General features: G+C 34.1%; 1 protein-coding gene across 3 annotated transcripts in view; it reads left to right on the top strand.

Moving 5' to 3' along the window:
• Positions 1 to 15,989, top strand: part of ZCWPW2 (zinc finger CW-type and PWWP domain containing 2) — a 159,094-nt gene that overhangs the window by 41,376 nt on the left and 101,729 nt on the right. The window contains exons 2-4 of one of the 3 annotated variants that reach the window (XM_073023653.1): positions 1,904 to 1,968; positions 2,432 to 2,569; positions 6,681 to 7,025. In XM_073023653.1, the coding sequence (XP_072879754.1) occupies positions 6,694 to 7,025 (332 nt within the window). In that variant the 5' untranslated portion in view covers positions 1,904 to 1,968; positions 2,432 to 2,569; positions 6,681 to 6,693. The remainder of the gene's footprint in view (positions 1 to 1,903; positions 1,969 to 2,431; positions 2,570 to 6,680; positions 7,026 to 15,989) is intronic. The other 2 variants (XM_008009346.3, XM_073023652.1) reach the window with 2 other exon arrangements.

Below are 15,989 nucleotides of genomic sequence, written 5' to 3' on the forward strand. Positions count from 1 at the left end.
ACCTTTGCTTCCCTTAAAAAATGTTCTAACAGCTCAGCTCAATATTTTTGTACATGCTGTGCACCATTATACATGCATGCATGTTTTCATGGAATTTCCTTTTCTTTTCTTTTTTTTTTTTTTTTTTGACAGACAAGGTCTTGGTCTGTCACCCAGGCTACACTGCAGTGACATGATCATAGCTCACTGCAGCTTCCAACTCCTGAGCTGAAGCAATCCTTATGCCTCCACCTTCTGAATAATGGGAATAAGGTGTGCCCTGTAACACCCAGCTAATTTAATTATTTTTGGTAGAGATGGCGTCTCACTATGTTGCCCAGACTGGGTCTCAAACTCCTGGGCACAAGTGATCCTCTCATCTTGGCCTTCCAAAATGTTGAGATTACAGGCGTTAGCCATTGCACCTGGCGAATTTCCTCTTATGTGCTCCTTTGCTCCTTCACCTCGCTAAAATGAACTACTTATCTTTTCATGTTCAGCTGCTCCATGCATCCTTCATGGAGCCCTCTTATTTTAAGAAAATTATTTTCTCATTTGTGTTCTCCTAGGTATTTGTGCATCTAACATTTATCACACTGTACTGCATTTATCAACTATTTTATGGAACTTGGTGTTTATGTTCTGAGTCAAGAACGGGGATTGTTTCTTGTTCATCTTTTGTTCACAGTGTCTGACATTTAATAGGAACTCAATATTTGTTTGAATTGATGTTTAAAGCCATCCATTTATTCAAAAAATATTGAGTATCTATAGTGTGCAAAATAATATGCTAGGAGTTCAATATAGGGTAATAAGCAATACTCTTATTATCCCCAGGTAAGGGATCAGAGATTTTGAGTGGTTAACTAATTTGCCTAGTAAAGAATATTAGAGTTGTCTGACTGAAAATTGAGTGTCCATAACCATTCATCTCCATTTCCTTGAACTTAAGACTTTATAATTTTAAATAGCCATTCTGTGTTTTCTGTTTTTAAAATTTAATATTTTGGTTTTCTGCATTTTCTAGTTCAATATAAGTAAGTTATGAAATAAAAATTTAGAAACAAAAGTTGAATGAAGCAAATATTGTACTCAGCAGAGCTTTGCATTTGTCAGTGTCTTCATAAACTAATTCTGGTCTACTTAGGTATGATTATATCAGGATCCCTTCAAAGGCGCTAGCATTCTTGTGACCACATTCACTTCCTGATTGTGATTTGCATCTTCTATATGTGGCAGGAATTTTGAAAACCAGCAAAGTGTTGGAGAAAATGTAATGGAATCAATGAGAATCTGGTTTGAAAAGAATAAGCATTTTATGATCTATATTCTAAATTCTATTAGCCTGGATAAAACGTATCAAATCTAAAATACCAAGAGGTTTAAGTTAGATGCAATTGAAAATGAGTATCACTAAGTAATAATGACATTTTCTTAGTGTTAGTTTATCTTCTCAGTATTATCCACTATGAGACCCAACTTCCTAAGAAAATCTGAAAACCTTATCTACCATTTAAAAGCAATCTTTTAATCCCCTTAACATTTTATAATAGACTGTCATAATGAATTTTCATAAGCTTTCCATTGATGTGGTGCCACAAACTTTCCCCTTTATAGCAATCCATTGGTTGCAAGTTGGACAAAATGCTATGTAATTGAGTGACAGTAATTACTTTCTTCTTTCTGTCATCTCTCTCATACCTCATTATTTGCATTATTAATATTGTCTAGTTTTTCTGTTTCTTTTTAGAAATTTTTTAAGGTAACTTTATTTTCTGAGGAATAATCTAGATAATATATTCTATAAACTTGTTTAGTTAGTTCAGTGTAACTCCAACACATTGCATTATAGTAATTGTAAATGAATAACTGAAAGGCACATTTGTGAAACCCTCTTAAGTTATGGCATCTCCCACCTTTTCAGCAGGAGACCTCACGTATGACCAGCTTACATATGGTCTTAGTGAAGAATCCAGTGTTAATTTTGTAGTAAGTATTAGTAAAGCCTATTTTTTCTTACTTATTAAATAAAAATAAATAGAATGTCCTTGAATGAACTTGTTATTGATAATCTCATTGTTTCTAGATCTGTACCCCAACTGTTTTCCCTCAGCTCAGTAGTTCATGCAGACTCTTAATATCTGCTTTAGACTTAGAATTTTCTGGATCTTTTTTGGTACAGGGAAAGACATCTGAAAGAAAGGAATACAGAGCCCAGAAACAGATTAATGTGCACATATGTGAATTAAGATAAAGAGCCATTTCAGACCAATTACTAAAAGATGAAGAATTAAATAAATATTTTTTGGATCATTGGTTAACTACTTAGACAAAAAGTACAGTCTTCCATCTTATTCATTCACAAACACAGAAAATATTCCAGATATTCCAGATGGCTTAATTTTTTATTTTTATTTTTCTTTCTTTCTTTCTTTCTTTTTTTTTTTGACAGAGTCTCACTTTGTCACCCAGGCTGGAGTGCAATGGTGCAATCTTGGCTCACTGCAACCTCCACCTCTCTGGTTCAAGCGATTCTCCTGCCTCAGCCTCGGGAGTAGCTGGGATTACAGGCGCCTGCCACCACACCTGGGTAATTTTTGTATTTTTAGTAGAGGTGGGGTTTCGCTATGTTGCCTAGGCTAATCTCGAACTCCTGGTCTCAAATGATTCACCAACCTCGGCCCCCCAAAGTGCTGGGATTATAGGCATGAGCAACCACGCCCGGCCACTATTTCATCCCTTTCTGTCACCATCCTTATTCAATGAATACCCTTAGGTGTAGTAAATTATGATGGCAAAGAAACTGGAAAACATATGGAAAAAAAATCTAAATTAACATTGTACAAAACACACAAGTGCTAATTATGACTAATTTTGTGGTATAAATGCAAAATAGAACTATGATGCTGGAAAGAAATGAGCTAAAGGCACAAAGGTCATCTGAATTAAAGCATTCTGTTATTTTGAAGAAGGTAGAGACATTGATTAATTTATACCTTGTTAAATCACGTATTAAGGGTAACTATTAAAGTAATAAAAATAACATAAACTTGTGAAAACCAGTATAGAGAAGAAAAATATTAATTTGTTTTAATACAAGTTAGGAAAGGAAAAAAGAAGTAAAGAAATAGCATAATAAATAAAAGGTGCACAAAAATCCAAGTATGTCAGTGTCAAAGTAAATGAACTAAAATCACTGGTTAGCAGATCATATCTTAGATTGGATAAAAATGCAAATCCCAACAATATACTGTTTACAGGAGGCAGAGACAAAGAAATCCATAATATTAGAAAGGGTAAAAGTTGTAACTAGGACCAAGCCAATCATAAACATAACTACTATCTTAATTGCTATGTTAATAGTAGACCAAGTAGTTTGGTCCACTAATTAAGTTAGTAGATTGGCAAAGAACATTATTAGGGATAAATTGCATCATTACATAAGATGAGGAAGAATTCACCAGCAAGATGTCACAAATCTGAACATGTATATATTTAATAAGCAAAGAAACCTGACAAAATTACGGGATACATTGACAAATCCACAATTACTGTGGGAGATTTTAATGTAGCCCTTTAAGTAATTAATATATCAACCAATTAGTATGGATAGAGAAAATTCACCCCACAATCATAAAATTTTATTTGTAATAGTTGATACAAAGCTTGGTATAATGATTAAATGTACACCTTGCACCCAACAATTGAAAACTACACATCCTTTTTTGCACACATATAACATTCACAAGTATTGTTAAGTAGGGCCACAAAACAAAACAAATGCCAAAAAAATCAATGTCACACAGATTATATTCTCTAACCAAAATGTAATTATGTTAAAAATCAATAATAAATACTCTTAAATACCCCTACCTTCTGAATTTTTTGAATTAAGTAACTCATGATTAAAAGATGAATAGAAACCACATGTTTAAAACTAAATAATAAAGCAATACTGAGACAGGAATGTATAACCTTGAATGCTCGTAGTAGAAAAGACTGCAAATGAATTAACTAAGCATCAACTCAAGAAGAAAAAAATAAGAGCAACAAAGAATGTCCAAAGAAAGTAAAAGGAAATAAAGAATTAAGAAAAGTGCAGCTATTCATTAAATAGAATTCAAAAAAATGAGGGGACTCAAATTCTGGTTGTTTAATAAACTCTGACAAGATAAATGAAGAAAAAAAGAGAGGGCATAAACTTCAAAGTGAAAGAGAGAAATATAATGAGAAATATAGTAGATATACTAAAATTCATAAAATTTATGTTAAAATTAGAGAATTCCTCCCTTAGGCAAACTTTCCCAAAACGGGGTAACATTTTTTTACTTTACTTAATGAAGTAACTTTACAATCTTCATATGAAAACCAGACAAAGACAAAAGGAGAAATAACAGACAAATCTTTATTATACACACGTAAAAAATATTAATTATTAATAAATGAAATACAGCACTGTATATTAAAAACTTATGAGGTATAACCAGGTAGGGATTATCCAGAATACAAGTATAGTTTATTATTCAAAAAATCCTTGAATATAATGTACCCAATTAATATGTTTTAAAAGAAAAACCATATATTTATCTCAGTATATGCAGAAAAGAATTTGATGAAATTAAACATCACATTATGATTAATATCAATTAAAAAAATCCTTTTGGTAGGCTGGTAATAGAAGGAAAACAACTTTCTGTAACCTTTTAATGGTCTCTACAAAAGCCATACTCCCAACATAACAGTCAAACATTCAAAGCATTCTCTTTAAAATTAGATAAAGAAATCTACCATCATGGCTTCTAGTCAATGTTATATCTGTCTTAGCCAGCATAGTAAGACAACATATGAAGATTGGAACTAAACAAGCAAAAAAAGCTGTTACACACACACACACACTTGATGTGAAGTGAAAGTTTAGGAAAGGACAGGGACTCTGTGAGTAACACATAACCTGGCTCCAAAGTCTAACCTCAGTCACTTCTGCTTCACTGACTGGTGACCCAGAGAGTAGAGAAAGAATTTATTCACTTCAGTTGCAATCCACATTGCAGTTTTGCTCCTTATGCATTTTCTCATCTATTAAAGAATTAAACACATTAAAACAAATATCATTAGTAAAAGTTTATATCTTCTGCTAGATTTGATTCTGTTTTTAGACTTTTTCACTCTTTCAGTATGAAAAATAGTGTTACACTGAATGTTTTTGGTCTTCGTATGTATTGGTTCGTGTTTTTAAAATTTATTTTATTGGCCGGGCGCGGTGTCTCAAGCCTGTAATCCCAGCACTTTGGGAGGCCGAGACGGGCGGATCACGAGGTCAGGAGATCGAGACCATCCTGGCTAACACAGTGAAACCCCGTCTCTACTAAAAAATACAAAAAACTAGCTGGGCGAGGTGGCGGGCGCCTGTAGTCCCAGCTACTTGGGAGGCTGAGGCAGGAGAATGGCGTAAACCCGGGAGGCGGAGTTTGCAGTGAGCTGAGATCCGGCTACTGCACTCCAGCGCGGGCGACAGACCAAGACTCCGTCTCAAAAAAAAAAAAAAAAAAAAAAATTTATTTTATTACATTTGCATGAGTGGGATTAATAGGTCAAAATTTTTGAACTATGGCTATTGAAATACATTGACAAATTTCTAAAGCAATTTGCAGTGGTCCTGGTAAGGTATATGACAAATATAAGTAAGTAAGCTTCTAAATATATGATTAATTTATAAATTAAAGGATTCTTTAAATGGTGCTTATACTTGGATAGTAGTGTTTTACTAATTCGTGTATATGGTACATCAGTCTTTTTATTTTTAAGAAATAGACTTTGTATTGCCTAATTAGTTGCCAATACTTAGTTTTACTTGTATTTTATTTATATTTATTTATTACTATATACATTGTTATTGAAGCCAGAATTTGGGGGCTTTGTTACACAATTCAAACTTTTTATATGTTTAAAATTTTTCTAACAAAAAAGCTCTGAGAAATTTAATTAATAATGAATAAAAGCCAAAACTATATAAGAGATTAATTTTTAAAAAATCTTACATTTTTGTATGTTGAAATATTTTGCTGCATTTGATTTCCTGAGACAGAAGAAGAAAAGGATCATTTAGTCATGCTGTATAGATACTCAAGTGGCAGTACAAACTGATGGGTAAGATCACAAACTTAGAATCAAACTGCCAGCATTTAAATTCCAGCTCTACTGTGTATCAGCTCCAGGACCTGAGACAAATTGCTTTACATTTCTTAGCTTCAGTTTTGTCTGTAAAAATGGGCCTAATAAGGTTGTTGGGAAGACTATATGAGCCATGTGTATAAAGCACTTAGAATAATACCTGGTCCCTAGCCAGCATTCAATAAGGCTTAGCTGTTGTCATGGGAAAATGTACTTGTTATATATCAGACATGTGCTATATATTAGGTTAATAGAAACTATAGTCAACCTCTACTCCTCTTTGGTTCCATCATATTTTTCTTATTTTTAATTTTGGTGCATTTTATGCTCAGAGTGATCATTGTTTCTATTTTGTTCCTTTGTTTCTAGGTAGGTGGAAACAATGTGTTCAACATATGTAGTCTTTGTAGGATAGAGAGGGGATGGGCACAGAAGATATCAAAGAGGAATTTCTCTGATTTTGGTTTGAATTTTCTCTCCTTATACTCTTGAATCCTCATTCTGTTATTTTCCTCTTTCTTATTTTCCAGATTAAATGCCTTAATGGATAAAGAAAAATTGGACGGTAACATTGAATATTGTAACTGTGCAATGGATGCCTCAGTGGAAAACATGTATGTAAACAAAGTGTGGGTTCAATGTGAGAATGAAAATTGTTTGAAATGGAGATTGTTGTCAAGTGAGGATGCAGCCAAAGTTGATCATGATGAACCATGGTACTGCTTCATGAACACTGATTCAAGATATAATAACTGCTCAATTTCTGAAGAAGACTTCCCTGAAGAGTCTCAGCTTCATCAGTGTGGATTTAAGATTGTCTATTCACAGCTCCCTCTTGGAAGCCTGGTTTTGGTAAAATTACAGAATTGGCCAAGGTAAGGTTTGTGTTGTTTTATGACTTTCGAGGTATAGTCTTGCCAGGTTTATGAATGTTAAAAATCCTTTTGAAGATTCAACATTTTTCTTTTGTCTACTTGTTTCTTGATTTCTTATCATTGTTCTTTTCTATACTTCTTTGGATTTTTTCTTTTCTAGCTTTTTAAATGGGAAAATTAGGTAACTGAATTCAAATCTTATTTTCTTCCCAGTACAGGCAATTACAGCTATAAATTTCTCTTCAAGTAGTGTTGTAGCTTCATCACACAAACTTTGATATACTATGTTTTATTATTCATTTTGAAATATTTACTGATTTTCTTTGTCCTTTCCTTTTTGAAGTGGGTTATTTAGAAGGGTGTCTTTAAATTAGCAAATATTGGGGAATTTTAATGTATCTTACTGCATTTTAATTTAAATCTGTTATAATCAGTTCCACTGATTCTTATTGTATGGCCCACTGTACCTTCTTGTGGCATATATTATTGATGTTTCATGGTCATTTGAAAAGAACGTATTCTGTAATTGTTGCCTAGATACCTAAAATATTTTTTCTTTAGATTTATGTTGATTTATTATATTCCAATATTTCCCATTCTGGGTTGGTTTTCCCAAGTATGCAGTGTGCACTTTCAGCATATAACTTCAAGTCTTATTTTTAGCTGAGGTTTATTAAATTATAACCTATTATATTTGTTGTATTGCATTGCTTTGATTTTCTTATTTTAGGATTTTGATATTATGGTGGATGTTTGTCCATCTTTTGTATTACCTTTTCTTGAACTGTGTTTATCTTTTCAATTTTTTAAAATTTCTTTTTTTTTCTTTTTTTTTTCTTTTTTTTTCTGAAGGTATATAAATTGCTTTTGTGTTTCTTCTGATTTAGTCTTTTTTGTCAAAATCACAAAAAAATTTTCATTAATTATGTTTCTTCTCTTTTCAAATCTTTTAATTGTAATTTTAGGTTCAGGGATACATATGCAGGTTGTTGTATAGGTACACTTGTTTGATGTGGGTTTGTGGTGAAGATTATTTCATCACCCAGGTATTAAGCCTAGTATTACTTAGTTATTTTTCCTAATCCTTTCCTTCCTCCCACCTTCCACCCTCTGGTAGGCCCTAGTGTCTGTTATTCCCTTCTATGTGTCCGTGTGTTCTCATCATCAAATCTTTTTCTCTAATCACTTACTTTATTTTTTTTTAGTTTTTCTAATTATAATTAATGTTGCTTTTTTTCATTACTTGCATTATTTTCTTAATTTCTATTATCTCAATTTGAACTTTCAGGTACAATTTTGATCTTTGTAAGGCCATGCCTCTGTGATAAGCTTTCACTTTTTAGTAGGGTATTTACCATAACATCTTTATGTTAGATTCTACTATAATCTTTTCTTGTTGAGTACTTTTATATGAAATGGCTTCTTATTTGTTCAGAAGGCAAGAAGGAATAATACGTTTTTTCAGTTCATTTTCTCTCTGTTCAGATTGGTTTATTCCTATTGTTCTCTTTTTAAGTTCACTGATTCTTTTCTCTGTTATATTCATACTGTATTGAAAGTATCCACTGAGCTTTTAAAAATATTGGTATTTTCAATTCTAAAATGTTCATTTGGTTCTTTATATTTCCTATTTGTTTACTAGACTTTCTATTCTTTTCATTTTGGATCTTATTTAAACCTATTTAGCAGGCTGCTTTTGCTACTACATCAGCAGGATATGTGGGAGCACCTCTTTGTTACTCCCACATGGGAGTAAGAGTCGAGGTTCTCCACTCAGCCTCTATTGATTTCCAAGGGAGGGAAGGGTGCCTCAATTCCACTGGGTGGAGGAGAGAGTTCAAGCTCCCCACTCACAACCCTAGCTAGTAGGGGTAGGATGAACTGTTCGTTGTTGCCAGGTGAACTTCATTGACACCATAGGGGGAGGATCTTGTTAACACTGGAAGGTGGTAAAAATCTCGGCTTCCAGCTAAGCCTTTTCTGCCACTACCTGAGCAGGAAGGGTGCTCCATTATTACTGGGTGATTTGCAGTCCAGGCTCACCATTGGCCTTTGGTATCGGGGTAAATGTAGAGGCCATATATTTTCCATGACGTTTTTCTGGGATAAAGCAGTTATTCTGTATAAGTTTTCTGTCTTGCTAGGCTCCCCCTATCCTGCTCCTTTGGCTAAAAAGAGCAGGCTTCACTGGAGCTTTTTTTGTTTGTCTGGTTGCACTCACTGGTGTTTCTGGGTTACTGATTTCTTCAGTACCCAGCTGAGGAATATAAAGTGGCAGGAAACTCACTGCCATGTCATTCCTCAAGTCACAGGATCCCTAGCTAGTCTATCATATTCTCTTCGACTTTGAGAATCTTTTTATGTTTTTTTCATGTATAACATGCAGATTTTTTGATAGAAGGAGAAATACAAAGAAATAAATCTACTTCTTGTTGAGAACCATATGTTGGAGAATAGTTTGTTTGTTTGTTGGTTTTTTAGCTTTCCCCCCCACTACTTCAAAGTTCTAGAGCCCTTATTTTATTGTTTTCTCAAAGTATCAAAAATATGGCCTGTGTTCTTAAATTTCCTAGGTTTTTCTCTCCCCCATGTTTACTTTTAAATTTTTAACATTTACATTTTTATTTATTTTAATTAATTGACTTTATTTAGGTTTGCATAAAAATGGAATGGAAAGTATGGAGAGTTTCCCCATGTCCCCTTCTCCCTCTGACACCCACGGTTGCCCCACCATCAACATCCCACACTGGTGTGGTACATTTGTTATAATCTATGAAATAGCATTCACTCATCATTATCAATGAAGTCCATAGTTTACATTAGGATTCATTCTTTGTGTTATATATTCTGTGGGTTTTAACAAATGTATAATGACATGTATCCATAATTATAGTATATACAGAATAGTTTTATTGGCCTAAAAATTCTCTGTGTTTCTCCTATTTACCCTTCCATTCATCCAAACTCTTGGTGACCATTTATCTTTTTACCATCTTCATAGTATTGTCTTTTCTAGAATGCCATATAGTTGGGATTGTATAGTATTTAGCCTTTTCAGACTATCTTCTTTTTTTAGTAATATGCATTTACATGTCTTCCATGTCCTTTTATGGCTTGATTATGCATGTATTTTTGCAACTGAATAATATTCCATTGTCTATACGTAGGACAACTTATCTATCCATTCGCCTACTGAACGATATCTTGGTTACTTCCAAGTTTTGGCAATTATGAATAAAGCTTCTGTACATCCATGTGCAGGCTTCTATGTGGACCTGTTTTCAGTTCTTTGGGTAAATACCAAGAAGTGCAATTGCTGGCAGTATGCTATGAGTATGTGTGTTGTTTGTTTTTTAAGAAAATGCTAAACTATCTTCCAAAGTGGCTGTATTATTTTGCATTCCCAACAATGTTGCTTCACCTCCCTGCCAGCATTTGGTGTTACCTGGATTTTGGCCATTCTAACAGGTGTGTAGTGGTATTTCATCGTTTGAATTTGTATTTTCCTAAGGACATATGCTTTTGAATATCTTTCTATATACTTATTTGCCATCTTGTATATCTTCTTTGGTAGGGTGCCTGTTCAGAATTTTTGCCCATTTTAAAATCTGGTTGTTCATTTTCTTATTGTAAAGTTTGAAGAGGTCTTTCTATATTTTGGATATCACAGTCTTATCAGATATATATTTTGCAAATATTTTCTCCCACTCTGTGGCTTGTCATCTTATTCTTTTGACAGTGACTTTTGCAGAGCAGATTTTTTTTATTTTAATGAACTCCACTTTATCATTCTTTTCTGTCGTGGTTGGTGCCTTTGATGTTATATTCCCACTTTTATTTGTATCATCTTTTTCCTTTGTTTCTTATTGATCCTGTCCTCTTCAGTTTAGATTTTGCTCCCAGTAGTTTCTCATTCTGTGAACTTTTTTTTTAAAATTTTATTTATTTATTTATTTATTTATTTATTTATTTTTGAGATGGAATCTCGCTTTGTCGCCCAGGCTGGAGTGCAGTGGCGCAATCTGGGTTCACTGCAAGGTCCGCCTCCCAGGTTCATGCCATTCTCCTGCCTCAGCCTCCCGAGTAACTGGGACTACAGGCACCTGCCACTACACTCAGCTAATTTTTTGTATTTTTAGTAGAGACAGGGTTTCACCATGTTAGCCAGGATGGTCTCGATCTCCTGACCTCGTGATCCGCCTGCCTTGGCCTCCCAAAGTGCTGGGATTACAGGTGTGAACCACCACACCCGGCCCCTGTGAGCTTGTATCCTGGAATGGATCTTCGTTGGTTGGTTCATAGGGCCCACACTTTTCCAACACTTTCAGATTTTGTTGCAATCCATCTCACAACTTTGGCTGCTGTTCTTCGTTCAACTTGCTGCACTTTCCTGTAAATGCTTGTTACAAGTTTGAAGTCCTCATTCCTCCTCCTCCCACCCTCCTTCCTCTCAAATAGATGCTAATGTTATGTGGGGGTCATATAATTTTTAGTAGTTTGTGCCCATTTGCTCCTATTTTGGTGTTCATGTGGGTAGCTTACCACTTAGTTTCATTATAGGTGGTGTGCGTCAGGTTTGGTTTCACTATTATAGTTGCCCTACCTGTTTTTATGGGGAAATTTCAGGATATTCTAAAACTATACCACTATTACTGCTATCTTTCCAGAATCCCTTACTATTTTACGTTGCATTTTTCAACATAACATTCTTAAATGTATATTTTAGCTCACTACCTTGTTTTCATTCATGTTCAACTATTCTCCATGAAGAAAATAGGATTTTGGCTTTCATAGAGAGACTATGGTGGTTTTATTCCCCCCAACACACACACACAGCCTTTAAATCAATACCTAGATGTATGTTCTTGCTCTATCACTTATGGTTATGGCTGAATTATGGTCTCTCAAAATTCATATGTTGAAGTCTGTAACCCCCAGTACCTCAGAATGCAACCATATTTGCAGATATAATTCTTAGAGAGGTAATTAAATGAAAATGAGACCAAAGTAAGATGGACCCTAATCTAATATGACTGGCATCCTTATAAGAAGAGGAGATTAGAACCCAAGACATGCACAGAAGAAAGACCATGTAAGGACACAGCAAGAAGGTGGATGTCTGTAAGCCAAGGAGAGGGGTTTCGGAAGAAACCAAACATGTCAACGTATTGGTCTTAGATATTATTCCCCCACAACTATGAAAAAATAAATTTCTATTGTTTAAGCCACCCAGTCTGTGGTATTTTGTTATGGCAGCCCTAGCAAACTAATGTGCTTACTATCTTTGCACATGTGGGAAATCTAGAAAAATGTGGCCTTTGTTACTGAGGGCTTTTCTAAAGATCAAATGTGATAGTGTTATTTAAAAATTATATTGTTAATCGGCTTCCATGTAATAATTTAGGAGGGACATCAACAGGAAATAGTTACATAAGCAAAAATATTTTAAAAGACATGAATATGAACACTTATTTTATGAGAACTTATGAAGGTATTTATAGTCCCACATAATTTTTCTTATTTCTAATTAACATTTTGGAAGCACAGTGTTTGTTTTCTCTAATGAAAATTCTGAAGTTTTAATTCTAGCTCAAAAAAATTGATTTTTTTTTGTCAATGTGTCTGAAATACTGTGTTAGAAATTTGATTAAAACTTTTCTTTTGAAGTGTTGTGCTGGTCACTGAGGCTTAAGACTTAAAAATGAAACATGTTTTACCACAGTCCCTCATTTATCTCTAATCTATGATTAGGGACATCAAAATGCCCAAAAAATACAGCTCTATCTACCTTCTTATTTACTGGAGAGTAGAATGCATCTGACTAAGTTGTCACATATATTCCTCTTTATAGACTAAGTTGAGCACACAAAATACAGATTAAGAAACTCAAATCTACTTATATTGCTTATTCAGTAGCACAAATATATAGAAAGATAATAACAGGATAAATTACAATAGGAAAATATAAAGATAGAATTAACCTACTAGAAACAAATATTAGTTCTTAATTAAGCAATGTCATAGATGTTGAAGTTCCAAGTGGAAAGATTAGCTGCTGGCCCCAGAGATACCTAGCGGTGTAGCATTATCTATGTCAATTCTCTTTAGCCTATGGCCTTACATGTAGTTTCTAAGGCTCAGAAACTCAATCTTGTCAACATATCAGAGTTATTCTTTCTCAAAAAAGTTGACTTTCTATAATAAAGCTAGCTAGAGACTGATACAGAATCTAGAACTGCTTTATATCTATATAATAAAAACAAATAATTGTCAAGAGAATGGCACTTTCTTTTCCTATGTGCAGATTCCAGGAAGAATCAAATTATAACAGTTATATCTACTTCTACATTCTGGCACAGCATATATTTATGTACTTATAAAAATATATATGTAGGCCAGGTGCGGTGACTCACGCCTGTAATTCCAGCACTTTGGGAGGCCAAGGCAGGAGGATCACCTGAGGTTGGGAGTTTGAGACCAGCGCGACCAGCATGGAGAAACCCTGTCTCTACTAAAATTTCAAAATTAGCTGGACATGGTGGTGCATGCCTCTAATCCCAGCAACTCTGGAGGCTGAGGCAGGAGAATCGCTTGAACCCGGGAGGCAGAGGTTGCAGTGAGCCAAGATAGCCCTTTTGCACTCCAGCCTGAGCTACAAGAGCAAAACTCCATCTCAAAAAAATTACATATATATATATGTGTGTGTGTGTGTGTGTGTGTGTATGTGTGTGTGTGTGTGTATATATATATATATATGTAGCATTTTGCCTTTGGGTTGTGCCTTTATATACTAGGATATGGAAACATCTGCATGTACTAGAAAGATAAAACTCTCCACAGTGTTTAAGCAGCCTTGTTTTTAAGAAAATTGATCATACACTATTGTATTTGGCTAGAAAGAGTCTGGACTCTTTAGAGAAAAAAATGGTGCATATCTCACTTAATTCAGGAAGATATATCGTGAAGCAGAAACTAGGCTCTGTTATGGTAACTACTTCAGGAATATTTACACAGATATTTGACAAAGTTCTGTCAAAAATATGAAAATTAATTTATAGAAAATATATTTGCATTCTATTATAGTCCAGTTTGGTAATAAAATATGGATTTAAGTTAACAAAGCAATCAAGTGATACTTTTTAGACACAGTATATAAATCAATAAATTGAGATTTCTACTAGATCCTTTTAGTATTATAAATTATTAATTGATTACTTTTCATTTGCATTATTTTGCATATGAATTAATATACTCATAATGTGTGTGTCTGAAAGGAAAACTTCCCTTTTCCATCAGCCCCTGCAGTTAGGTACAGTCCAGAGATTTCTTGGCAAATATAACATTTAGTCATGATTCCAACTCATCCATTTTGTTTCCAACAGTTTAGGGAAAAGCCCCAAGTAAAGTTTGCTCTCCACTTATACATCCAAACCACTATTTAAACATGAAGTCATGTATTTCTAATTGGCTATGTGGCACCTGAAACCATGATTAAACTTCAATTTCTATGGGGGCAGTAATTATCTTATTAAAGATCATTTCTACTGGATAACAAATATGTAAAACATGAGTCTTTTCCTGATACATTTGCATTCCCTTGAGCTTACTTGTCCTGTCAAAATTTGCCCTTTCCTCTAATGGATTTCAATGACTGGTATCTATTTGATTTTGTTGCGTTCGTGCATTTTACTTCTCACCACGGATTTTACTTCTCACCACCCACAGATTCTAAAATTGATCATACACTTTTCTTGTAGTTCTGATAACTTTCCATTGGGTTGCCCACTCTTCTCCCTTTCCATCATTAAATCTCCTGATAATGCTTCAGAATTTCTCATCCCAGTAAAAGGAAAGATAGAGAAATGGAAGTGCAGAATGCATTATCATGGTTGACAGTATCTGAACTCAGAATGAGGTCAGCGTAAGGGCAAAAAGTGGACATCAGCTTTCTTCAAACACCTCAAGTTGGAAAAGATGATGAATGTAGGAGATGAGGAGAAGTAATCGTGTTTTCTACATCTGTTGTCTCTGCTCAGCTTTTCCTTTAGTTTAGCACATTCATTTTTAACTGTGATATACAGACTAAGAGTCAAACAATTTCCCTCTGTCTCATGAAGAAATACTGAAGTGCCCCATTTATTTGGACATGTGACAATATCTTTCACAATTTGTCTTTAGATCAGCATGCAAGATTTTCTATGATTTAATATGTTTAAATATGAACAGAAGCTTTCTCTTTCATTAGCATCTAATTCTTTTTGAGAGTCATCTCTGTTTTTATTTATATTTATAAAGTAATAATTTAAAATGAATACTCTTAGACCCAATAGAGATGTGATTTATCAAAGACTATCAAAATAGCCACTCATGTTATACATAATAACTGCAAAATACTTCCCACTTTTATGACTTAAGTGTGAGAAATCTTGAGACTATTTTATGTTACTTTTAATTTGATATTGCTTGACAATAATCCTTTGAGAAATTTTAAATCACCAACTGTTAAACATAAACCTCTTACATTTTACAGTTTTAACACTGTAATGTAGCAATTATGGATTGGTTGCTTTTAAAATAGATGTTAACAGGTTGAAACACCCATTGTTCCTAAATTTCTATTAAGTTGGGGTCTCCATTGCTGCTGCCATGGAGTCTCCATTTCTGCTTCTTAGTGAGATCTTCCTTCAAGTGGGCTCCTTCAGAAATGTAAATTTCCAATGTAAGTTTACAAGGTAAACTCTGCTCAAGTTTGCTCTTAAGCACAGCCTAGTAACAGTCGCCAAACAATGAGATACTGTGGTGTGAACCTGATAATAACCAGATAGTCTTCTTCATTGAGGTCCTGAGGCTACAACTGACTTTTTGTTATCACTTAGAGTTCTTTTAACATATTAGGCTTCTTTGGGTTCCAGACAGTTGGAAACAATGTGTAATGCTCTAGACCTTCCTCTTCTAAAACCTATG

The sequence above is a fragment of the Chlorocebus sabaeus genome, chromosome 15 (assembly GCF_047675955.1).
Source record: "Chlorocebus sabaeus isolate Y175 chromosome 15, mChlSab1.0.hap1, whole genome shotgun sequence".
Taxonomy (NCBI): domain Eukaryota; kingdom Metazoa; phylum Chordata; class Mammalia; order Primates; family Cercopithecidae; genus Chlorocebus; species Chlorocebus sabaeus.